The sequence below is a fragment of the Cibotium barometz genome, chromosome 52 (genome assembly GCF_041138505.1).
Source record: "Cibotium barometz isolate CiBa-2024 chromosome 52, ASM4113850v1, whole genome shotgun sequence".
Classification (NCBI taxonomy): Eukaryota; Viridiplantae; Streptophyta; class Polypodiopsida; order Cyatheales; family Cibotiaceae; genus Cibotium; species Cibotium barometz.
In genome coordinates, this window is record NC_141097.1 from 40269944 (window position 1) to 40297124 (window position 27181).

The 27181-nt window shown below is 43.1% G+C and overlaps 2 protein-coding genes across 2 annotated transcripts in view; one reads left to right on the plus strand and one right to left on the minus strand.

The window, feature by feature from the left end:
- Positions 1-2865: 2865 nt before the first annotated feature.
- The window catches only part of LOC147609112 (ABC transporter F family member 1-like), a 38790-nt gene continuing 14474 nt past the window's right edge, over positions 2866-27181 (minus strand). The window contains exons 5-6 of the mRNA XM_086788185.1: positions 4340-4574; positions 2866-4234 (exon numbers count right to left, since the gene is read on the minus strand). Of these exons, the coding sequence (XP_086644311.1) occupies positions 3183-4234; positions 4340-4574 (1287 nt within the window). The 3' untranslated portion in view covers positions 2866-3182. The remainder of the gene's footprint in view (positions 4235-4339; positions 4575-27181) is intronic.
- LOC147609113 (uncharacterized) lies at positions 19469-20662 on the plus strand. The gene is made up of 2 exons (XM_086788630.1): positions 19469-19777; positions 19869-20662. Exons 1-2 carry the CDS (start codon positions 19733-19735, stop codon positions 20304-20306), a joined length of 483 nt encoding a protein of 160 aa, XP_086644756.1. The 5' UTR covers positions 19469-19732; the 3' UTR covers positions 20307-20662.

Genomic DNA, 27181 nt, shown 5'->3' on the forward strand with positions numbered 1-27181 from the left:
TAAAATTGAAGGATGCCATGCAAAAATGGTTTCCACCCAAAATTTCAAAACATAATCCATCCTTCTTACGATGAAATGTAGTATAAAATTCTTTCCAAAATTGTGCTCCTTGGTAGTGTCTCTTCATCCATTGCCACCCAAGGCTGGCATTGACTCAATCAAAGCGTTGATTGGGTTAACAATTATAATGCATGATCACTTTTTTTAGAGCACATGAAGACCTTGTCTTCTATTCTTGGTTCATTATCATTTGTCTTTCATTCACTTACTGCATGTAAACTATATCATTGTTTTATAAAAAGTAGTTCAAAGATCTTGAGACATGATGATGGGGTGAGATTAAGGGTGTCTCGTTGTTGGTGAAAGTAGCCAATTTTTTCATGAGGCATTAAGGGGTATGTTCAAGTCGTGAACTTGAAACAAAAGCCTTAGCACACATGGAGTGTTAGGGAATCTCATCTTCAAGGGGGAGGACATTGTCTAATTGAGGAGGATCATAGTCCTTGATTTTGTTACTAAGCCTCTTTTTATAAGTTTGAAAGTGAGGGTTATTTGACCAAGGTCCCCCTTGCCTCCATTACCCAAATAAGAAGGATCACTTCACAAGGGAGTACTCCAAGCCTCCATTGCCAAAATAACAAGGATCACAAGGGGCTACCACAAGTCCAACTTGCCCCCATTGACTAAAGACAACGCCTTTCCACTCTTCCACACCGCCCACCATAAACTTCATCAAGGTTGTTCCCCCCAGTGAAGGAGACCCTCTTTTAGCGGATTTTTGACTCAATCACAGGGTGCCATCCAGCCTTCCACCATCCCCACAATACCCCTAGAGGTGGGTGTGTGCTTCACTTCTCTCTTAGTGGACTCGGAGGGTAACATTATCTGTCTCATGGGAATCATTAATGATAGCTTGAGAGTCAGTCTACCCGGCACATACTTGCTTGGCCTCTGCATCACCAACCCAACACCCTTTCCCATCAAAGTAGCATATAAATGTTGTTGGTAGGCAAGGTTCTTGTCTCCATAGCGGGGATCACCTTCTCCATGAAATTTGTGATGCCTCTGGCTAAGGAAGCCTACCCCCTCCTTATTGGCCGGCCATGTTTGTGGCTATATCAGTGACCGCATAATACACACCCACCCCTAGAGAAGGGGCTGGATGGTAGTGGGGAAGGTTCCACCCTCCAAGATGCGTCACCCACACCACCAAGAAAACCACAGTGCCAACCAAAAGACGAGTAAAGGATGGTTACTCTTTGGGAAGAGGTAAAGGCTTCCTTGCGGGATCCGCGCTTCTTTCATGCAGAGTTGGACCTCTCGTCTTTAATTTTTGTTTGCAAACGATCTACAAAATTAACACAAATTCGAGAGACGTGTGCAAGAAATAAAGCCTTCAATAAGACCCCTCCTGCTCCTCTCCTAAACATATTCTTGGGAACATACTTTGTTTCTATTATGACGATTCATTGTGCAAGAAAGTGTTCGACTTTACGATAGTCCTCTTAAACACTAATTATTGCTGCAAATGTCTTGTGATGAGAGATAATCAAGAATCATAGTTGGTTTATGCTCTTCTAGTAAGATGTAATAAACCTCACACGCTTTTCATTAAAGCTTCATGATGCAAGTCATTTCATTAAAGGGGAAACATCGCTCATAATATCATCTTGTGCATACTAGTTCCCTCCTTAAGGTTTGCCCATTTCCTAATTGAAACAGTCGCGAAACTTTGAGCAAGGCCAACTGCTCAAAGAGATTCGTAGCGCATAATTTGCTTCCGAAAGAAAGAAGTATCAGACATTCTTTTGCAGTAACATAGGATGTAAAGCTATGAAAATTTGATTACAACTATAAAAAAACTGAGTAAACTTAACAATTCAGTTATGTTTGCATGCTTGGTTGCTTTGCTTCTCAGAGATGGTGTGTTAAGAGACATCATCCAAAACAAAAAACATACTCACGAGGCACCAAGGTCCAAAAAAGCTAGTAGTTTTAAAGGACCTCCAAGTTAAACCACCTCGGTCCAGGACTGGACGTACCACAAAATGTGGTAGATTCAGTCTGACGTGGCATTGAGAAGATTCTTAGACGTTTGGACAATTTTAGGTTCGCACCATCGTATTTGAGTTCACTCGTGTGGAACCACCTTTAACCCAAAAACTATTACTTTAAAACATTCCATGCACCCAAACAGCATAAATATTGGCCTCACATGCATCAAGAGAAAAAAAATCATGATGCTTCCTTTCTTATCATAGGCAAAGTTGTTTTTCTTTCCCTCGCGTACACTGCTCCAAAGGCCTTTATTTATTAGTAAAGCGACCTGCCCTACAATAACATGCCAAATCCTGCTACCTTGGATCTAGAAAAGTGTAACCAAAATAGGGAAAACAATATCTACTATCAAGTCCTACCAGTATAGAGCTACAAACCATGAACTTTTGAAAAAGGCTCTTCCCGAATAGATGCACGGCCACTGTAGAAGTGCCATGAGATCATGTCCAAATCTTCTTATTTTGGCTTTTACAAGCTTCTCTTTGGCCCCCTATTTGTTCTCACTTCAAGCAAAACAAGTACTTAGGGTCAATCCCACTAACGACATAGCTCCAGAATGCACTTCAGTATATGATAAACAGGAACATATGACAGAACACTTGGTAGATGGTGATGCATCCACACAATTAGGTAAACATACTCTTGCAAGGTGAATTCAGATTTTTTACTAACTAATCCCCATTAAAAGACCCAACATATGCACTTCCAACTTCTATCAGCATTTTCACCTCCCCAGATATTAGCGAGAAGAATTCCATATCATCAGGATGACATGCACACACTGCAACTAGAAAGTATGCATTCATCTGACACTACCCAAGTACACTTTATATAAGTAGACCTGCATACGAAAATCGTACAAGCTAGAAAGCCCATTCTATTCCGCCTCACAAAAAGCAAGAGTAACCTTTTCTCTCCCGTGAAGAAGTGTCCCTACAAAGGGAGACATCAACACTACAAACCCTCTAGCTTTTCTGCATAGAAATTAGAGTGACCTAGCTTGAGAGCTTCAAACAAAATAAATAGTTGCCTCGGTTTCAAAGTAATAGGTTGGCAGGTTTATGAACTAGTGTGTTCTACTAATATGCAGCATTACAGTTAAAGCTTTTTTTAAAATTATATTTTTAAAGGCCTGCTTTTGCCTTGAGGTGCTGTTTGAAGTCCATGATGTCACCCTCCCACCTTGAAACTGACTGGTTTTCACAGACCCAAATCTCCTTGGCCACCTGATTGATGAGCCTGAAGTCATGACTCACAAGCACAAGCCCTCCATCCCATTCATTCAGTGCATCAGCTAGTGAATCTATAGTCTCAATGTCAAGATGATTGGTTGGCTCATCAAGCAGAAGCAGATGAGGTAAACGCCATGCCAACCAGGCAAAAATAACTCTACTCCTCTGACCATCAGATAAATTTGTCATGGGCATAATTTGGGCCTTCCCAGTGAGCCCAAACCTTCCAATTGCTGCACGCATCTTTTCCTCTTCCATACCAGGATACTCTGACATCATATATTGTAGAGCGGGCATGTCAAGATTCAATTTATCAGCCAAATGCTGGTGAAATTGAGCAATCCGGAGATGGTTGTGGCGTCTCACCATGCCATCAAGAGGGGTCAACTCACCTGTCATTAACTTCAGCAGTGTACTCTTACCTGCTCCATTTGGTCCGACCAAGGCTATCCGGGAATCCAAGTCCACTCCAAAATCAACATTCTTGTATATAAGATTTTCTGGTGTATAACCAAAATCCACCTCAACAAACTGCAAGACTGGTGGAGGCAACTTCCCGACATCAGTGAAACGAAAAACGAGCACCTTGTCTCTAACCACCTTCTCTGTGAGACCCCCTCTTTCCATTTTTGCCAAGGTCTTCTCTTTACTCTGGGCTTGCCTAGCAAGTTTGGCAGAGCCATGCCCAAACCTGGCAATATATTCCTTCATGTTTGCTATTTGTTCTTGTTCCCATTTGTATTGCTTCATCTGATTCTCCTCCAGCTCTCCTCGTGTTTGCACATACTGGTCATAATTCCCCGTGTAAAACTTGAGCCCCTTGTTTTGCATGTGGATAATATTCGTGCAGACTCCATTGAGAAAATCTTGAGAATGGGATACAACGACAAGGATACGATCAAACTTCTTAAGCATTTCTTCCAGCCAAACACAGGCTTCAAGATCTGCATAAAGATACTTGTTAGAAACCCTAAACCCTAATATTTCAGCAGCTGGCCCTCTCCAAAAAAGGAATAAACCATCAGATAATTCAAGTTTTCAATACTGACCTAAATGATTGGTTGGCTCATCGAGAAGTAAAATTGTAGGACTCATAAACAATGCTCTAGCTAATGCTATTCTCATTCGCCAACCACCAGAAAAATCACGGGTCTTCTTTCCTTGCATGCTTTTTGTGAAACCCAAACCATGCAAGATTTCAGCTGCCCTCTTTACTGCTGATGCTGCATCCATAGCTTCCAGCCGCTCATAAATTCTTTCCAGAGGCTCGCCACCTCCGTCATCCTGTCAACCCCACATGCTGTTAACATCGTTTGCATCTTCAATTTGAAACTCTTAACACTAAAATATGAATGCCTCTGACATTTATAAGCATCCCTTGCAACAGAGTTTGCCCCACTAGGGATCCCCCCCACCCCCCCCCCCAACAATCCTTTTATTAGTAAAAAGAAAGTACATCTGAGAAAACAAACGATGACCCTCTAATGAGGTACCAGTCCAAGAAAAAAAGAGGGGTGATGCTCCCTCCGTAGATGGCTGCTCTTAAAGAGAGACTACATACGTAGGAGCCATAGGTGGCCCTGTCACGCAAAGCGACCTCATCCTCACCATCAGACAAGGAAGGTACAGGGCTCAATATACATACAAAAGTTGCCTGTCGATCCTGCATAGCCCTGGAGCTGCATTGTAGATCATAGATGAGGCCTGACTAGATGGAACAGGCTGACTATGCAGGACGGGTTGATGCCCCCTTAATCAACCTGCATGCTCCTTTTGTCTCCAGTAGCCCACATGAAACAATGCGAAGTGTTCTCATGCAAATATTTTGTGACCATCTTGAGAGGGAAGAGTCCTTGTCTAGTTTCAGGTTGTATAGTGGTACAGCAGCTGGGCCAAATCAGGGGCTGTTTTTGGAGACACAAGATTGTGTTTTGACTCCTGTGCAAGTGTTTGCTCAGGAAGTTTGTGGAAAGATCTAGTGTTGTTCACACCCGCACTGTGGTATTTTGTAAAGCTTCTCAATCAATAAAGAAGTTCCCACGGGGGCCAGCTGTTCCGGCTCAGTGTTGTGTTCCTTTTATTATTGTTTATTATCATTTCCGCTGAGTCTTCACGTCTTTTGTTGGGCATTTGAAGTGTTTGTCCATCGCTCGGGGTTCCCGTTCGGTTTCATTGGTATTAGAGCTTAGGCTTTCTCGGAAGCAGAGGCTTCCTTCCAACAATGAGAAAGAGAAAAGATCAAAAGTGGAGACTACAGTAATCATCAGTTTGTGTATTGGGCTTATGGAAGGAGTCATATGTCCAAAGCATGAGCAGTAGACAGCTTGGCATAAGGATTTATGGATTCACAAAATTTATCCTCGAAGCATGGAGTTGGTTTTATGTGCCCATGTTCAGCACTCGTTCCATATGGACTATTCTAGATTTTAAATTAAATTTTGTTCAAGCGAATTATATGGAGCTATATCTCAAGGTATTTTATGTATATGCCAAGAAGATATGTATTTTGACTTCACGACGAATCTTGGCAGAGAAAAGCTAAGTATACTTTGATTTTTACCAAGTTGATGCTTTTTGCCAATATTTGGAAGTTTATACATGTTAAACTTCCTTGTTGACGCAAGTGGAGAGTGTTTTTCATGTCTATCTTGAGATGTGTTTCAGGAAAATTTCTTTTTCTGAAAGGCGTTTTCATTGGAAAACATTCTGATCTGGAGTAGGTTTCTCTATGGTTTTGATAAATAGTTTATGGTTTTGGTCTTGTGTATTGGAGGCTCCTAGCAGTATGGGGATGCTAGAACTACCGCCTACACAAGGATCTCATATAGGGGGTATTCTAGTGGTATGGGACGCTAGAATATGTCGCATATGCAATTACAAGATTATGCATTATTTATCAATATCCTAGATTGGTTGATTCTAGTATATGAGTTGTTTTGAAACCAACATAGCAAGTATTCTAGGCTCGTATGGTTGGTCAAAGATATGCAAGGTTGTTCTGGACCAAAGTGTGCCAATTGAGCTTCCCTAGCTTGTGTGAACATGTGCTTATTGTGGCGACTTTGCGGAAAAGGATTTCTCACATCAATCATACCGTGGCACATTTCTTTTGCATGTATGTGGATGGATTCCCATGAAGGACTCTGGTGTGAGCCCACTGACATGGCAAGAGGGCATGTATGGCTTCTGAGGCTTGACATGGTAACATGTATGGCTTGTGAGGCTTGACATGATAGGACATGTGTGGCTTCTCAGGCTTGACATAACAAAGCATGTATGACTACTGAGGCTTGACATGGTAACATGTGTGGCTTGTGAGGTTTGACATGGCAGAGCATGTATGACCTCTAAGGCTTGACATGGTAACGTGTATGGCCTGTGAGGTTTGACATGGCAGAGCATGTATGACTTCTGAGGCTTGACATGGTAGCATGTGCGGCTTGTGAAGTTTGACATGGCAAAACATGCGTGGCTTGTGAGGTTTGACATCAAAAGACATGTATAACTTCTGAGGCTTGACATGACGGAAACATGTATGGCTTATGGAGCCTGACATGACAACACATGACTAGCAACCCTGGTGCTCATTTCGTACTTATGTTTTGGGAAGGATTCAACATCCCTGAACATTCAAAAAAGCGGCTTATGGATTTATGGATATTTGAGACACAGTTGGCTCTTGTGCCTGTGTTTTGTTATTCTCAGAGTTATTGACTCAAGATAAGGATACAGTTTCTTGATACGGTTGGCTCTTGTGCTCGTATCAAACTTCGGATCATGGATCTGGGATTATGGCTTTAATGTTGTACTTATGACATACTACTGATGGGTAGTGGATCTGCTATTCTTGCAGGATATCTCAGTCGTACCAAGTTTATACAGTTGCGGACAACTGCTTTATAAGACGGAGCGGATGTCACCGTTTGGTCCCTCACCCGTCTTGACCAGTGTTTTATACACTAGGTAGAACCAAGGTGTGAACGGGGATTTTTCCACAGGAGCAACAAAGCCACAGGATGGAAGACGCCCGTGTAAAGCCAAGTTTTGTTACAGAACGTGTGTGAAGGCTTTTCTACCTGAAGGCAGTTTACAGGACATGAGTTTACATGATTTTACTCACTTATATGGTTTATAAGGATTTTTGTTCACACTTACTTATAAGTGGGTGGACATATGGGGATTTGAACAAGGAGCTTATATACGAGGTGGACCTAATTTTTTTAACCATGTGTGAACACTTTAATTGGGCGCCCCTTTTATCTCCCAAAAAGAGAGGTTTATGGTATTAAAAGATGCGCAGAGAGGGAGGAGGCGACTAGCTCTATGGGTTCTCTCTCTCTCTTGGCTGCATGGATCTGTCCGTACAGCAGTGCCCTTCAGCTGCCACCGATAGAAGAAGCACGCGCACTAGTTGACTAACTCGTTCTCTCTGCTGCAGAGAGTGGCTGCTGGATCTGCTTTTTCTCTGGTCGTACAGCCTGGACAGCAACTGGTTTTCCCTTGTTCACTCTCCCTCTTCACCCAGTCTTCAGCAGGCGCCAACTTTTCCCCTCTTTCTAGCCAGTTTGCTGGCCGTACAGAAGGGGGAGCTGACTGGTCAGATTGCTGGCCATATCGTGGGCAGTGGGCAGATTTTCTCTCTCTCTTTCCCTTGCACCGGACATACAATGGGCAGTAAGCGGCTTTTCTCTCTCTTGTTCCGGACAGTTTAGAGGGCTGTTTTTGACTACCTTTGCACAGATTTTGGGAGGATCTTCGTGGATCGTGGACTTATCAAAGTACTGTGGCAGGCCGTACAGTGATATAGTGGCCAACGAGGACTTCTCTCCCTTTTTGCTCAGGTTGTATAGTGGTACAGCAGCTGGGCCAAATCAGGGGCTGTTTTTGGAGACACAAGATTGTGTTTTGACTCCTGTGCAAGTGTTTGCTCAAGAAGTTTGTGGAAAGATCAAGTGTTGTTCACACCCGCACTGTGGTATTTTGTAAAGCTTCTCAATCAATAAAGAAGTTTCCACGGGGGGGCGGCCCTTCCGGCTCAGTGTTGTGTTCCTTTTATTATTGTTTATTATCATTTCCGCTGCATCTTCACATCTTTTGTTGGGCATCTGAAGTGTGTGTCCATCGCTCGGGGTTCCCGTTCGGTTTCATTGGTATCAGAGCTTAGGCTTTCTCGGAAGCACAGGCTTCCTTCCAACAATGAGAAAGAGAAAAGATCAACAGTGGGGACTACAGTAATCATCAGTTTGTCGCTCGCAATCCTGAAGTGAGAAGGTTCTTAGTGTTGACACAGGTTTACCTCTTGCAGACACAGATCTACTTCTTGTATTGGGCTTATGGAAGCAGTCATATGTCCAAAGCATGAGCAGTAGACAACTTGGCATAAGGATTTATGGATTCACATAATTTATCCTCGAAGAATGAAGTTGGTTTTATGTGCCCATGTTCAGCACTCGTTCCATATAAACTATTCTAGATTTTAAATTAAATTTTGTTCAAGCGAATTATATGGAGCTATATATCAAGGTATCTTATGTATATGCCAAGAAGATATGTATTTTGGCTTCACGACGAATCCTGGCAGAGAAAAGCTAAGTATACTTTGAATTTTACCAAGTTGATGCTTTTTGCCAATATTTGGAAGTTTATACATGTTAAACTCCCTTGTTGACGCAAGTGGAGAGTGTTTCTCATGTCTATCTTGAGATGTATTTCAGGAAAATTTCTTTTTTTGAAAGGCGTTTTCATTGGAAAACATTCCGATTCTGGAATAGGTTTCTCTATGGTTTTGATAAATAGTTTATGGTTTTGGTCTTGTGTATTGGAGGCTCCTAGCAGTATGGGATGCTAGAACTGTCGCCTACACAAGGATCTCATATGGGGGGTATTCTAGTCGTATGGGACGCTAGAATATGTCGCATATGCGGTTACAAGATTGGTCACTCTCCCTCTTCACCCAGTCTTCAGCAAGCGCCAACTTTTCCCCTCTTTCTTGCCAGTTTGCTGGCCATACAGAAGGGGGAGCTGACTGGTCAGATTGTTGGCCATATCGTGGGCAGTGGGCAGATTTTCTCTCTTTATCTTGCTTGCACCGGACATACAATGGGCAGTTAGGCGGCTTTTCTCTCTCTCTTGTTCCGGACAGTTTAGAGGGTTGTTTTTGACTACCTTTGCACAGAATTTGGGAGGATCTTCGTGGATCGTGGACTTATCAAAGTATTGTGGCAGGCCGTACAGTGGTATAGTGGCCAGGAAGGACTTCTCTCCCTTTTTCGCTCAAGTTGTATAGTGGGCCAAATCAGGGGCTGTTTTTGGAGACACAAGATTGTGTTTTGACTCCTGTGCAAGTGTTTGCTGAGGAAGTTTGTGGAAAGATCTGGTGTTGTTCACACCCGCACCTTGGTATTTTGTAAAGCGTCTCAATCGATAAAGAAGTTCCTATGGGAGGCAGGCCTTTCCGGCTCAGTGTTGTGTTCCTTGTTTATTATCATTTCCATTGCGTCTTCACATCTTTTGTTGGGCATCTCAAGCGTTTGTCCATCGCTCCGGGTTCCCATTCGGTTTCACTTTCCGCATACTTGGTTTTTGTTAAGGATGCCAAAGATGATGAAACTCAATCTAAGTTGTCTATGTTAGATAAAGACGGGACCGATTTCCTACGTACGTGTACCAAGATTGCTTTTCCGAGTCATTGCCAAGAGAGCCTTCTCCAAAAAGGCCAAAAGATCATGCTATTGTTCCGGGGGGTACCCCACCAAATAGACCGCCATACCGTGTTAGTGCAACCCAACAAGAGGAAATCATGAGCCAGGTAGAGGAGGTCTTAAGAAAGAGGCTAATTCAGCCAAGCTCCTCGCCTTTTTGGTCACCTGTGCTCTTGGTGCAAAAGAAGGATGGTTCTTGGCGCATGTGCATAGATGATAGGGTGCTAAACAAGAATACCATCAAGAGTTGATTCCCTATTCCGAGGATCGCAACATTTTGGACCACTTACAGGGCTCTACAATTTTTAGTCGGATAGACTTAAAAAGTGGGTATCATTAGAAACGCATTAGACTCGAGTATGTGCATAAGACAGCATTTCGGACCACCTTTGGGCTATATGAGTTCTTGGTCATGCCCTTTGGCTTGACAAATGCTCCCACCACCTTTAACAGGATGATGGGATAGGGAGCATTTGGCCACAGTGTTTGAGGAACTTCGAAAGCATAGGTTGGTCATAAATGGCAAGAAGAGTGAACTCTTCTTGGAAGAAATACACTTCGTGGGGCACATCGTGTCTAAAGATGGAGTCCGTATGGATCCTTCTAAGGTAGAAGCAATTCTCAATTGGCCAGATTTGAGGACCGTGCATGATGTACGCAACTTTTTGGAATTGTGTTTCTATTACAGGCGGTACATACGATATTTTGCTGAGATTGCTTTGCCCCTTCATGCTTTGACAAAGAAGGGAACTATGTTTTGATGGGTTGATCAAGAAATTGCAGCCTTTAAGAAGCTTAAAGAAAAGCTTACTTAGGATCCCGTATTGGTACTACCGGATCTCCGAAAGGCTTTTGTTGTCCAGTGTGATGCATGTGGGAACAGCATGCAGGAAGGACATGTGATAGCCTATGAGGGTTGTATATTGCAGAATGCCGAGAAGCATTCACAAGTCTATGAGAAAGAGATGTTGGCTGTAATTCATGCTCTTTCTACATGGAAACACTATTTGCTTGGGACTAATTTGACTCTGCAGACAGATCATCAAACCTTGTGTTATTTCCTCATGCAAACTAAGCTTTCTGAGAAGCATATGAGATGGGCCAACTTTTTGTCTATGTTCCACTTCCAGATTGTACATGTGGAAGGCAAAAAGAATGGTGTGACAGATGCTTAGTCATGCAAGCCACAGGTCTCAACAGTTTCACTTGCTTTTCATCATGAACTTGATGAGATGAAAGAGCAGTATGCACAGGATGAGCATTTTGGGAGGGTCTATGATCAAATGTCTGAGGGTCAACAACATGATCATTATACTCTCAGGGATGGCTTTTTGTAAATGCATGGTAGACTCTGTGTTACCAAGCAATTACGGCGTAAGGTTATGATTGAAAGTCATGCTCCACCGTATGCAGGTCAGAGGGACATTGAGGCCACGGCAAAGGCATCAGTGACTGTGAAGTTTATTTTGGAGAGGGTTGTTTGAAAACATGAATACAACTCTCAAGTTTTCATTCTCGTTTCATCCACAGACAGATGGGCAATCAAAACAGACTAATTCCACAGTGTTAGATCTTCTCAAGTGCTATGTGTCAGAGCCAAGGTTGCTGCTGTACGTACATACGGATCCGTACAGTACGGTATAGCTGTACGGTACAGTACTATACGGATCCGTACGCAATCATTTAAAAAAATAAAAATAAGTGGAGTGTGTGGCGAGGCACGTGTGTGGTGAGGCGCGTGTTCAGGCGATTGTAGATAAGCGACCACGTTGCATTTAATTTCGGGCATTTTGTGTGTACTTGCAAAATCGAGTGTCCTGTGTGTACCTGCAAAACTTTGCAGAGCAACATTCCTCGCTCTCTCTCCTGCCCAGACTTCATCATGCCGCGCAAGACTAACCCGAACTAGGTAATCCACACCAATGTCCTGAGGGTTGTAAACACCCCTTCTCAGCAAGGGTCAGGTACTCGGCTATGGGCATCCAAGTATTGCGGGGAGCAGTACACTAGCACCATAACTCGCGTCATCAAGCACATGACAGGTATTGGGTGCACCAATCAATGTGGTCCATGTGATAAAATACCACAAGCTTTGAGGGACCAATTGATTGCGGAGAATTGTCCTGCAATGGGTGGTGCAAGCAGTGTTAGAGGTGGTGAAAGTACGCAAGATGCTCTCCATGATGCTTTTATTGGAGATGTTACAGGTTCAGGTACTCTAGATGAGGGTGAAAGTCTTTTGGCTTCAGTCCAATCCACCACCACAGGCAGGAAGAGGGCACGTATTGCCGATGATGAGGACGTTCTGCCACAAGATGCGAGAGGTACAAGGGAGGCATCAAAGCAATCCACTCTGCGTTCACAAGCTTGGGTAAAGGAGCGGCAAAGGGTGGCAGAAATGGAGATTTGTCGTACTCTTATTGAGTGTAATATATCCTTCAATGTGTTAAGGACAGACCAATGGAAAAGAATGGTGAAAGCAATTGCGCAGGTAGGGCCTACTCAGACGTGGACAGGTCTTGAGTATACGAAGATGCGTACATCCATGTTGGATGAGCAGAAGGCCTTGATAGACAAGGCGCTCACTCCTGTGAAAGCACGTTGGCAGGAGTTTGGATGCACTATTATTTCAGATGGGTGGGCAGACATTCGCAAGAGGCACATAATCAATATCCTTGTGTCATCTGAATGGGAGAGATAATTAGGGTTAGAGTTCATGTGGGAGACATACACAGAGAAACAAGGAGAGAGAGAGAGAGAGAGTTGTGGGGATAAGTCAACTCATAATATGAGTGTGTGACTCCCCTATCACACATGTATATTGCACTAGTACACATAGTGCACTTAGTACATTAAAAGTACTAAGTGTACTATGTACTATAACTTATGGGCTTGTACACACTATAAGGGTGGGCATAATGCCTTTACCCCAACAACCTCCCACTTAAAGGCAAAGTGCCCTTAAGTAAAGGAAAAGAAAAATCAGCATGTACATGATAATATACAAGGCCATATCAAGGCTAAAACTGGCCTCATCCAATGCCCATCAAGTGTCTGCAATGAGCAAACCGCTCCGGAGGCAAACTCTTTGTCAACAGATCAGCCGGGTTGTCATCCGGATAAATCTTAACAAGCTGAATTTGCTTGTTCTCTATCACCTCTCTGATGAAGTGATACTTCACATCCACATGCTTCGTCTTTGCATGAAAGACAGGGTTCTTTGCCAACTGGATGGCACTCTGACTATCACAATGCAACAATGGAATATCCCCTGTATAGCCCAAATCAACCACTAACTGAGATAGCCATAATGCCTCCTTGCAAGCCTCTGTGGCTGCAATATACTCGGCCTCTGTAGTAGATAAGGCTGTGCACTTCTGCATCCTGGATATCCATGACACAGCACCTCCTGTGAATGTAAACACATAACCGGTAGTAGACTTCCGGTTATCTGGATGACCAGCATAATCCGAATCCGTGTAACCATGCACTAATGCATCCTGTTTGCCAAAACAAATGCACATATCCTGTGTGCCCTTCAGGTATCTCATGACACCTTTCATAGCTTCCCAATGCTTCTTGCCAGGTTTGGCCATGTATCTAGAAACCACTCCCACTGCAAATGCAATGTCCGGCCTAGTAGCAACCATGGCATACATGAGACTGCCACAAGCTGAAGCATACGGAATCTTGGCCATATCAGCCCTGCCACTATCTGACTGTGGGCTGTCCATAGCACTGAGTTTCACATATGGAGGCAAAGGAGTACTAGTCTTCTTCCCCCCGTCCATATTGAACCTCTGCAAGACTTTGCCAATGTAGCTTGCATACAAGCTTCTCCTTTCCACTCACTGCATAACCCTCTGGCTGCTGCATATATATCTCCTCATGGAGATCACCGTGAAAAAAAGCAGTCTTCACATCCATCTGAATCAAGTCCAGATCATCATGAGCAACCAAAGCTAACACAGCTCTAAGTGTGGTCATTTTGACCACTGGAGAGAAGATCTCCTCAAAGTCCACACCATATTCCTGCTTGAAGCCCTTAGCCACTAACCTGGCTTTGTATCTTGGCTTTGCATCAGGTGCAACTTTGAGCCTGTATACCCACTTGCATGGCAAACGCTGTCCATTTGGACCATTTTCAGCACCATTTAAGGGCTGGTTTTGCTGCTGTAATGGCTGATTTACAGCCCTTTGTTGTTGTCCATGATGTCCATCATCATCAAAGATGACTCTGCCAGGCTCCTTATACATGCATGTTTCATCAAAAATGACATCATTGCTGCGTATAATCTTTCTATTCACGGGATCCCAAAGTCTATACCCCATTTCACCTCTGTCACCATATCCTAGGAATATGCATTTGTGAGACTTAGGATCAAGTTTGGTGCGCATTTCCCTGCGTATGTGCACGTACGCAACGCAACCAAACACTCTCAAGTGCTTGTATGATGGAGGCTTCCCTGTCCATACTTCTTCTGGCACTTTCCCACCAAGCCTCGTGTTAGGTGACCTGTTTATAAGATGAACGGCTGTCATAACAGCTTCAGCCCAAAAACCATGAGGTAACGCAGCATGTGACAACATAGAACGGACCTTCTCCTGAATAGTCCTGTTCATCCTCTCTGCTGTCCCGTTTTGTGGAGGATCATAAGGAGTAGAGAGCTCCCTCTTGATGCCTTTAGCATCACAAAAGTCCTGAACTGTTTGGACATATACTCTCCACCATTGTCGGAACGCAAAGCCTTCAGTGTTTTGCCAGTTTGATTCTCAACATGAGCAACAAACTTCTGAAACACTGAGAATGTATCACTCTTCAAACGAAGAGGATAAACCCACACCTTGCGTGTGGCATCATCAATAAAAGACACAAAATATTTTGCCCCTCCCAAAGAAAGTTGAGGCATCTCACATACATCTGTATGCACAAGCTCTAACTGAGCATCTTTCTGTCCAAGAGCTTTCTTGTGGGGGCACTGGAGTTGCCTGCCATATATACAATGCTCACAAAACTGAAAACTTGAAAACTTTAGAGAAGGCAAGTAACCCAAATGAGACAATTGCTCCATTCCTTTGACACTCACGTGTCCCAACCGGCTATGCCACATAGAAATTTCCGGCAGCTCGGTTGCATTTACATTAGCATGGTGACAAACACCTGCATCCATGAAGTAAAGAGTGTCCACCTTAGAGCCTCTGGCAACAACCAGTGAGCCCTTACTAATCTTCCACTTTCCACGACCAAATGTGGTAACATAATCAGCATCATCAAGCTGTCCAGTAGAAAGCAAGTTCTTCTTGATCTCAGGCACATGCCTGACATCATGGAGCATAAGCTGTGAGCCATCTGAAAACACAAGCCTCACATCACCTCTGCCAAGAATCTTGCATGCATGGTTATCACCCAAATAAACTACTCCTTCATTGCCAGCAGTATACCTGACAAACAAGTCTCTGCAACCTGTGACATGAAAGGAGGCACCTGAATCAATGATCCATGAGTGCATACCATGACCATCTCCTGTAAGAAGTGAATGGGCATCAAGTGAAGACGTGAATAGGACCTCATCCTCACTGTCACCTGCATGTGACACATTGATTTCTTCAATCTTGACTCCACTTTTGCCCTTTGGCTTTACATCTTTGTCTTTGTCTTTGCCTTTTCCCTTTTCCTTTTGATCATTTTTCCATTTGTAGCATTGCTTTTTGATGTGTCCCTTCTTGCCACAATAATGGCATTCCAAGTCCTTTTTGGAGCGAGACTTGCTCCTTCCCCGTTCTTGGCTTTTACCCCTTTGCTGGGATCTCCCACGTGCATTCATTGCATTGGACTTTCCAACAGAGTTGTTTTTCCTGTTCATCTCTTCTTGAAGAAGAGCACCCTCAACATCTGCATATAACAGCATAGCATTCGAATTGCTAGTGGCTGTCCTGAATGTGTGTCCCAACTCTCTGGCAAAGTGCATAAGAGAAAAGTGGCTTTGAACTCGTCGTCCATTGCCAACTTTTGATTTATAACTTGGCTGACAATACCATTCAACTCATTTAGATGGGCTGTCATAGACGCCCCTTCCTTCATCTGAAGACCTATGTGTTTCTTCAACCAATACACTTTGCTTGAGGCACTGGGCATACAAGTCCTGCAATCTTTGCCACATTCCCCAAGCTGTCTTCTCTTCACGAATGCTGAAAAGTAAAGAGTCTGACACAGACAACATGATAGTAGATCTTGCCAGCTCATCCATATCTTCCCACTCTTCAGCAGTAAGAGAAGCGGGCATTACACCCCTTTCTTTGATAGGCTTGTGCTGCTTCTTCTGGAGCAACACATTATAGCACTGGGTTTGCCAAATATCATAGTTATGTGAGCCTTCAAGCTTCTTGATGTGAAGCAATGAAGAGCTCTCACCTGTGGTTGCCATAGTAATATGCAACCTGTCAATGCCTGACTCCCTACAAAATGTGCAAACACTGCACCAAAAGCACACAAAGTGCTCACAATTGTTCTCCCAAACTTTATCTCCCACTACGGAAGCAAGAATGCAACTTTTCTCCCACTGTATGTGATGAAATCACCAAAATCTGGTTGCTGCAGATTTAGGACAGCACCTTAAATGTGCTCTGTTCCCCTTCCAAAGTACTGTACAGCAATACTAAGTGCTCACCAATGATGTACCAAACCTGTAACGGCAAGTACAGCAGCTGAAAATGAACCTTTTCCTCACTCAAATCAGTGTACAGCCATGCCAAAGCTTGCACAAAGCTATGCCAAATCTGTACCAACAGGTACAGTAGCAATAAATGCTCTCCTGGCTGTCCAAATGAGTGAAAATCAGACTTTTACAGTCCCGAACACTGCATACAACAGTCCCGAACAAAAATTGGGCAAAAGCTCCTTGACTGCAAGCTGATTTCTGAGGATTCAAGGCATAAAAGTCTTGCCTGCTGCTTTGCCGAGCTCAACAAGCATAAAATCTTGAAAAGCCCCTTGATTTAAGATCAATTGCTGATCATACATGGTACATTGACGCACATGAAGGCATCCAGAGTCTTCACGATGCTTCCCCTTGCCACATATACATCCAATACATGAAAGCCCCTTGATTTACAGGCACATTGAGTGCTTGTCAGGCATCAACACATTATCCACAGCATCAAATGCGATTGCCTGCATGCAAATCAATCCAATCGGCACAAAAGCCCCTTGATTTGCACTGCAATTTGTTGCAATTTTGCCCGAATGTGCGATTTCTCACATCATACAGCATGTATGAATGCTTAATTGCACAAATATATCAAAAGCCCCAAATTTTGACATCCAATTTCCTGCAAATTGATCCTGATTGTGACCAATGTCACCCAATTTTGCCAATTTTGCTCAAAAATTGAGCAATTCGGCACCTGTACCTACTCCATTGATTGAATTGATAAGAAATTCCCAAAATTGAAGGCAAATACCTCTTAATTTTTGAATTTCTCTGAGATTTACAGGCTGAATTTCTGTTGATGCTGTTGCAGAAATCTGATGCAGAAAGGGGAGGGAGCGCTTCTTGCTGATGTGCCTGCAGTGCTGCAGTTGTACGGATGGCTGCATCTACCACCAGCTTGTGTGACCGGCTGGTTGGGCTGCTTTGTAGTCGGGCTTGGGCTGGTCGCAGGGGTGGGGTCTACACAAGCGAATGGAAAATTCTTGTTGCCACCGACTGGGCCGACTGGACTTGGCTTACGTGTCCGCCTGGTTGCTGTAGGCGCCTGACACGCCTGCCCTTCGCCTAAGTATGGATGTGTGCTGACTTCGCCGCCTTCCTAGTAGCCAGTTGAACGCCCAACGCCACCAGTCGCTCGAGCTTGCCTTCGCGGGGACACACTTCACCACTTCGCGCAGGCCTCCTCCACGCTCACCACACCAATGGGAGATCAAGAGGCAGCTGCTGTTGCTCGATTCCCAAATGCAAAGACTGGCTACCCGTAAAAGCCATCAATGCAAGAAACCCTATTCGAGCAGAGAAAACCCGAAAATTTGTGTGTGTGTATCACCGCAGAGATGAATAGCAACGCCTTCAATAAGTGCGGCTGGCTATGGCTCTGATACGAGTTGAATGGGAGAGAGAATTAGGGTTAGAGTTCATGTGGGAGACATACACAGAGAAACAAGGAGAGAGAGAGAGAGAGAGAGTTGTGGGGATAAGTCAACTCATAATATGAGTGTGACTCCCCTATCACACATGTATATTGCACTAGTACACATAGTGCACTTAGTACATTAAAAGTACTAAGTGTACTATGTACTATAACTTATGGGCTTGTACACACTATAAGGGTGGGCATAATGCCTTTACCCCAACATCATCTTGCTTGGGCACCTATTTCTTGCGTGCCGTGGATGCAAGGAGAGCAGGAGACAGGATCACAGGGGAGTTCATTTATGGCCACATTCGACAGGCTATCCTTAAGGTTGGGGAGGACAATGTTGTGCAGGTGGTGACCGACAACGCCTCTAACTGCAAGGCAATGGATCAAATGGTCAAGGCAGAGTATCCACATATAGTGTGGACTCCATGTGCTGCCCATTGTCTTGATTTACTTATGGAAGACATTGGGAAGCTTGTTTGGGTGCAGCCCATTGTTGCAGATGCTGTAAAGATCACCACCTTCTTCCGCAAGAAGCATCACGCTCTTGCCATCTTTCGGAGCCATAGCCCTTTGGATATGGTGAGACCCTCCAAGACCAGGTTTGCCTACATATTCTTGGTCTTGGATAGGCTCTACAAGATAAGAGATTCACTATCATCAACACTTGTGGATCCAAGGTGGCGACAGATGCATCATTCAGAGGATGAGCGTACAAAATACTTGTAGAGGCGGATCCTGGATGATGATTTTTGGCAACAAGTTCATAGCCTTTCAGTTGCACTTAAGCCCGTGTATGTCCTTCTCCGACTTACAGACATGGAGGGCTCAACTTTGGGGCTGGTCTTTCATTTGTTTATGCAAATGAAAGACCATGTTGCTCAGTGCTCCATGATGACTGCTCAACGATAAGCAATAGTTCTAATTTCTTCCTCTTTCTTTGATTTTTATGACTTCTCGATTCTCGATTCTCATGACATGTCAGGACTGACATGTGTACACTATAACCTAAGACATGTATTTTCAATCTCTCATTTTCAGCCGAGGTGAGATCTTGGACATTGTAGACAAACGGTGGACATTCATGAGCCGTCCCATCCATGCGATGGCTGCCATGCTCCATCCTCTCTACAGGCCGCCAGAGCTATGGAATAATACTGCTTTGAGCATGAAGCAATTAGAGTATGTTAGAAGAATGTTCTCAGAGGAGGAGCAACTTCAGATCGATAGAGAGTTGACCACGTACATGAGTGGTATTGGTGCTTCATTTGCGAGACATGTGTCATTGAGGAAGGAAGCCATGAAATTCCCTTTGACATGGTGGCACTCTTATGAAGGGTTGGTCTTCCAAACCTTTCACGCTTTGCTCTTCGTGTTCTATCTCAGGTAACTTGTAATTAATCTCTAAAGTATAGTCTTCGGAAGTGAAGCTTGATGTTTTAGCATTAAAAGATTTACAAATTTGCTCGCATTGCACTCATTTTTGCACAGGATTGCTCAGCTGGAGCATGTGAGCGGAATTGGAGCTCATACTCTCTTATACACACCAAGATTCGGAATCGCCTTAGTACTTCTCAATTAGAGAAGTTGGTGTACTGCAGAGCTAACATGAGGCTCGTGCGAAGCTACCATGCTTTGGGGTCACCGAAGCAGGTATAAATTGGACTCAAGAAGAACTTAGAAGTAGAAATTTTTTTCTCGTTCAATGAATATCCAATATGCAATTTGTGACATGTTTAAACAGGTTGATCCAACACTACTCAAATTGGTAGATGAACCCAGCCCGGAGCTTGTGGATCGGCAGATTAGAGACGAGCAAGATGAGATTTTGAGAGCTTTACATAGAGAGCTTGAGAGTGTGGATCGTTGTGTGACCCGCTCACGTGCACGATCTCTCAGCATTCCTCTACGCCATGCAACTCCAGATCCACGCTCTGCGAGACGAGAGAGCATTCGCAGGGGAAAGTTTCCAGTTCATCGCACCCAGCAGAGGCGTGCAAATGAGGCTGTCCAACTCATTCACACTCAGATTCTCGATTCACATGACGAGGATGCACTGGAGCTTGTTGTTGCTGAGCTAGAGTTCGATGAAGAGGACAATGGTATCAATGATGTAGGCATGCTCTCTTCAGAAGACTCATCATCTTCATCTGATGATGAGATTTGTGACTCTTGCGTCTAGAGTCTAGACAACTGTAGTGTTTCATTGTTTTGCTTTTTGCACTTGTGGACCAGGACATGTGCTGTAGACATGATATTTGTACTCTCTTTTATCATCTATGACTTTCATGGTTCTTGCTTATATCACTATGACTGTTGACATGAGGTATTGTGTAATGGGCTTGGTAACTGATTTAAACTTTAAGTAATGAGGTTCAGTCTTTATTTTAAGTATTTTGGTTGCTATGTCTACAAAATATTCAGGTTTCTAGGACTGTTTACAAATGGTACGTACTGTTTACGTACCTTAAAATTTGTTCCGTACAAAAGTACGTTCCGTACGTACTAATAGCGTGCCGTACACTACGTACCTTTCCACCTTGGTCAGAGCACAAGCAATAATGGGAAAAGTATCTTCCTTTGGTGGAGTTCGCTTATAACAACACCGTCCATACCTCAACGAGCAAGGCGCCTTTTGAGATTGTGGAAGGAGGAAAGAAGGTACCACCCATTTTGCACACAAAGGATAAGATCTTTCAGGCTGACCAGTGCCCGTCCATGAAGTCAAAGTTTTCCCTTTCCACGAGGCTTTATTTACCATGGCATGAGTTCACATAACTCACTAGGATCACCACCCCTTCCATTTATACATACTCACTGGACAGAGCCACCAACTCTTCCATGAGTTTACATACTCGGCAAGCGGAGTCACAAACTCTCCTTACTAATTAAAGTCACCAACTCTCGTCACTCATTAGAGTCACCAACTCTTTCATGAGTTCAGATACTGACTCACTACGGTCACCAACCCTTCCATGAGTTTACATACTGACTCACCAGAGTCACCAACTCTTCCATGAGTTCAAGTATTTACTCACTAGTCACCAACTCTTCCATGAGTTCAAATACTCACTAGAGTCACCAACTCTTCCATGAGTGAGGTATAACATAGGGTAAGAATAAATCACAGGCATAGAGATCTTGGTTCTCCATAAGCATATATGAAATAGATAGTTTTACAGGCATTTTCGGCCTATGATAGAAATCCAGAGAAAAATCCTCTATCCATGAGTTTCATAAGTCCATTGCGTCCCAAATAAAGGGAGAGAAAAACATACGCCATCCTAGTAAAGAGAGTGATAGAGCTGTATATAAAGCCCAAGAATCACCAAGACAATGATAACCATATAGATGCGCCAAACCATCGTATCTGTATAAATCTTCGACCAAAGATATGCCAGAAACTTAGTCCATAGTCGTTGAACATATCCATATGAAAGCATATAAACTAGGCTTTTCAACCATTAACAATGTTCACCTAAAACAGTTCAAGGCAAACAACACACAATTCTCCTTGTACGGGTATACAGGGATTAAGTGTCCAAAAACACTTGCAATAAATTGCAAAAAGAATCAACTTCCCAAAACTCAAAGTATCCTTAGCTTTTCTTTGCCAAGTTTGTCATAAAGTCAAAAGAAATATCTCATCACCATATCCATAAGATATCCTGAGATATATCTCCATATAACTTATCTGTAAGCTTTGATTTATAATCAAATAATCCATATGGAAAGAGTGTTGAATACGGGCACATAAAGCCAACTCCATACTTCGAGGATAAAATCTGTGAATCCATAAATCCTTAAACTAAGCTGTCTATTCCTCATGATCTTGACGCATGACTGCTTCAATAAGCTCAATAGCAAAATTGTTGGTCAGTGTGGTCCCCACTTCTGATCTTTTCTCTTCCTAGGAAGCCTTTGCTCCCGAGAAAGCCTATACTCTCATACCATTGTAACCGATCGGGGACCCGGAACAATAGACAAACACTTCAAATATGCCAACAGAGTATGAACACAACAAGAAGTCACAAAAATATATAGACAGCACACTGAGCCGGAAACGCCAGCCCCCCATAAGAACTTCTTTATTCAATAGAAGTTTTTTACAAGAACTCAAGATGTGGGTGCATATAGCACCGGATTTTCCACATAAACACTAAGAAACCTTCCATCGAACATATACAAGGTTCAAACTAAGCTCTCATTCCAGAGCCAGCACAAAACAATACCAACAACTGACCAAAACTGCCCCAAAATACTTCACGAATCAGTCTCAAATCTTGCTCGTTACACGGCCGAAACTGATAGAGAGAAGAACACACAAGCAGTTGTCCACGAATCAGATGTACGGATGTTGAACCCTGTATGGCTGCTGTTTGGAAAGTAGGCAACCACATTTGGAGGCAAAAGGCTCTGTCGACCAGCCTTGGGAAGAGTATACTGCAAGCGGAACAACCCACAGACGTAGGACCAGCTACCGTATGGCCTCCTCAATGGAAGGCAGGCTGAGGACAACCGCCGGTAAAGAGAGTAATATTGTTGTTGTTCTGTGCGCAACCAAAGGGGAGAGAAAACAACCGTCGATTAGCTCAAAAGATGGGAAGAAGACTCCTATACGACTAACGCAAGAAAACCACAAGAGAACAACTATTGTACGGCCAGCACTGAGAGGAGAGAGAGAGAGAGAGAGAGAGAGAGAGAGAGAGAACAACTGCAGCCGGCCAGGAGGTGTATGCACATGATGAACAAAAGCCCTTCCTTGCTTTCTATAAAGTCGACCAGCTCTAATTTAGTTGTGCTTTTCCCTTTTTGCCATAAGTGGCTTTGCTGCCAAAAATATCTGCTTTTATGTTTTTCCCCAACTTGCTTTCCAAGCTGTAGCTAGGCGCCTCCTTCGGTCCACTTGTACATGCCCAATAATAAAAATACGTCCAACCAGCTTTAATGATGTGTGAACACACTTACTTATAAACCTTACAAGTCATTTTAATGATTAAATTCCAATGTTGCTCATGTTGTGTAGCCATCTTTCAAGCCAATCTTTGCGAGTGAATGCTTCAATTTTGTTCTATGGAAAATCCCCGTTCTCACCTTGGTTTTGTTGTGTGGGCTTGCCCTAAAACACTGATCAAGACTAGTCAAGGGACCAAATGGTGACACAAAACAGAACCAAGGTGAGAACAAGGATTTTCCACAAGAGGAGTAAGCTAAAGCATTCAATGTCATGGATAGGCCTGAAAGATGGTCACAAAGCATGAGCATCATGGGATTTTAATCATTTATGTGGCTTATAGAGTTTATGAGTCAATGTGTTCAGACATCATTAAAGTTGGTCAAGCATATCATTGTTTGGGTATGGATTCCTGGATAAAAGAAGGCGCCTATGGTTGAGAGCCATAGGCACCAAATCTGGCTTACAAAACTTGGGCATGAAGTTTGAGGATGCTAAAAGTGACTTCCCCAAGCACTTTTAGCTGGTCAACTTGCTTTTTGGGGGTATTGGAGCCATGCTTTTAGGCTAGCCAAAAGAGGGATCGTAAAAGACATGAAGGGACGGCCCTTTTGGGAAGATATGCACTCAAGTTCCCCAGTTGGCGGCTACTAATTCTCTCCTTTTCTCTCTTCTGGCTGCCTTCGAGCTGTTGGTTGCAGCTGTGTTGCACCTGCCTTTTGTTGGTCGCCTACAGATTGGCCAACTATAGCATCAGCATGTATTCTTTTCCTCTCTTTTCTCTCACTTTGGAGCTGGTCACCTACAGGCTGGCCAACAGTTGTGTGCTACTACCTTTTTGCTCTAGCTGGCTGTTCAACAGTGTGTTCTACTATTGACTAACAGCAGGCTGTGGAATCTTCACCTTGTGGTCGCAGCAGTGTGCTGGCCGTACAAAAAGAGGCCGGTTTTATCTCTTTCTTTGTCGACTGGATGCTGCTGAGTAGCAGGCCGTACAGTTGCGAGTCTTTTCCTTTCCTGGCTGCTCTTCAAACTGACTGTCCAGCAGTATTTTATCTCCCAATACTGGCCGTATAGTAGACAGTTGTCCTCTGATTTCTCTCGCACGAAACAAGATGTGAACAAAGGGCTATTTTGGAACAGTTTTGGAGATTGTTTGGGACTGATTGTTTGGGACTGATTTATGGCTTTGATTTGGCCTGGCTTTTGTGAAGAAAGCTTTGTCAGGATACGTGTGGGAAATCCGGTGCCGTTTGCACCCTCACCTTGGATTCTTTGTAAAAAGCTTCTACGTAATAAAGACGTACCTACGGGGCAGCTCAGTGTGCTATCTCTCTATCTTTCTATTGTTATTCTCAGTTTGCTATTGAAGTGTTTCTCTTCTACATAGTTGCAAAAAAACACGTTTTTTTGGGAAAAATTTTAAAAACGTGTACATTTCAAAACATCCCAATTTTTGGGACGCATTTTTTAAGGCAGTTTTTTTAATATATATATATATATATTTTTTAAAAATAAATTTTTATTTAAAAAATTTGGAGTAGTGTTTTTTTTTGTACATGAATGGTTAATGTTGAATGGTCATTGGCAAATCAATATTAACGTTAATGTTGAGTGGCATTGCCGCCACCAAACCCATGGAGGCCTCAAGCCATGTGAATGTATTATCATTATGATTTAATGAATTATGATAGCCATAGGCTTCAAATTGTTTACTCCTGAGTTTTTATGCACAAGTTTAACTTTTATACATGAAATCCTTGGTTCCTAGGCTTAAAAACTAAATAAACATACCATAATTATAGCTAAAAAATTTAATGAATAAAAAACTTATTTTAAAAACTTTCCCAAAAATTAAAAAACGTTTTTAAAAGTATAAAACTCGTATAATACTTCCTGTTTTAGAAATAACTGGCAACTATGCTCTTCTAGTCCGGGTCCTATCGGTTACACCAAGGCTCCCTAACCTTGCTAGATTAGACCCATTGATCCGAGGATTAGCTCCAGGTACAAACAGTACTTTCCCTTCTAAGACATTGGAAACAAAATCTATCTAAGAAAGAAAACCGGAAAACCTATGATGTGTACTAGCAAGTGTCTCCCAAGTCGAGTCCTCCTTTGCCTATCTTTCCACTTAGTTTTATACTCAAGGATCAACTTATTTCTAAGTTGCCTTTCCCTAAAATCAATCACAGCTTTCGGTTCATGTGGAATATAGGATAAGTCATCAACCTCAACAAGTTCTTGAGGAGTCACAATGCTATCCTCAGCTCCCAACATCTCTTTGAGTCTACAGACATGAAAGATGGATAAACTAGTCTATAGGCTACCTCTCCGATCTTTTTAAGGATCCGAAAAGGTCCATGATAACATGTACAAAGATCAATCTTTGCAAAATACTTCGCTCGTGGAGCCTATCTATTAGATCATCTGGTCTAGGAAGAGGGGATCTATTCTTGATTGTAGCTTTGCTCAACTTTTATAATTGATATGCATCCTCCTAGTTCCATCTTTTCTATGCTTCAAAAGCACTGGAGCTCCCATGGGGAATTTCCTCTATTGAAATCTACCCCATCCCAAGATATTCCAACAATTGTCGAGCGATCGATTCCTCTCCCAGTTGGTTCATCCTATAAGGTGCAATACTCACATGTTGAGAACCTCGAATCCTATGATCAAGCAATCAATTGGGCGGTAAACTGGTTTCAGGGAAACATTGTTTATGGCTCTCTTTATTGGGATGGATGATTCTTTTTGGCTCCCTTTATTTGGGATGCCTTGGATTTACGGAACTGATGGTTGCCTCATGGATTGAGGATTTCTAATGGCGAACAAAATGTGTATAAAACTATTGGTGGCCGAAATGCCTATAAACTATGTGTAGCAGAAATGTTTATGGAGCACCACGGTATCTTTGTCTGGGAGTGATTCTTATCTTATGTTCCACACTTGAGCCCACCTCTCCTCAGGTGCTGATCAAAGTACCAACACGGAGTGCAAGTGGTAGAGTGGACATGACGCCTCGTTGGTAGGGGACTTATGTCTACGCGAAGGGTCATGTGGACTGACACCTTGTTGGCAGGGGACTATGTCTATGCCAAGTGCCAATAAATTGGAACTTGGTATGCTGGGGACTTGATGTTTGCACTCAGATCCAGTGGACGTTCTACATCTGCATGCATGGTCAATCAGTCTTCTATTTCTCGGTTTGGTGCTTGCATGTGTAAGCATGGAAGCCAGTGGAGAGTTGCATGCATTTGACGTGGCTGGGAATTGGGGAACGAGAGAATGCTTCTTCGAGTTGGTGAATATGACACCAAAACTTATTTTGTTTGGATATACTCTTGGAGCATGAACATAGATATGATATCTGGACTTATGGGACTGTTTTGTCTCACCCATTTATTTTGGGACATGATTTTGATATTGGTATTATGGAGACTTATTAAGTCTTGCCCATTTATTTGGGACATGGATTCTTTCAGTTATATTGGATCTCGTCTCGCGTACCTGATGGGACATGATTATATCTTGGATATATGGCTTGAAGCTTAAAGTCACAGACAACTTTTAAGAAGCTTGCGAGGATGTCACCAGCTTGGATATTTCCTAGTATGAAAAGGGTATGGTGGACTCGAGGACGTCTAAATATTTGGAAAGTACAAGCTTTGGGAATGGGGGATTATCTTGCAATACAAAGGATCACACACTTAAAATCTAGGAGAGTTGCTATTTTTGGCCCGACTCCGAGGGAAATTTTATTTGTGCCATTACGTCTGGAATTGAAAAAATACCAAGAGGTGCTAAAGTGCCTGGCTACCAGTTGGGATATTTTTAGAGATAAAATTTATGGAAGGACCCATCTCTTAGATTGGGACATGTGGCAAGAAAGTGGATCAAAGTGAGACAAGTGGCCTCAGAAAGTGGATCAAAGTGAGACAGGTGGCCTTACACTTGTCACTTCAGCTATTGTGTTTTTCTCCACTAGTGTCATTATGGCCTTCTCTTGTCATTTTAGCTCATGGGAGGCCCAAATCTATAAATTGGAGTCCTCTCTCTTCATGAAGAGAGACTCTCTTGTTGCACACTAGCCTCTACCACCG

Bases quoted from the DNA above. Each gene is read 5' to 3' on its own strand.
- LOC147609113 (XM_086788630.1), top strand. From the start codon at position 19,733: ATGAGGCTCGTGCGAAGCTACCATGCTTTGGGGTCACCGAAGCAG. The intron at 19,778-19,868 runs GTATAAATTGGA...ATGTTTAAACAG, and splicing joins CTTTGGGGTCACCGAAGCAG to GTTGATCCAACACTACTCAA.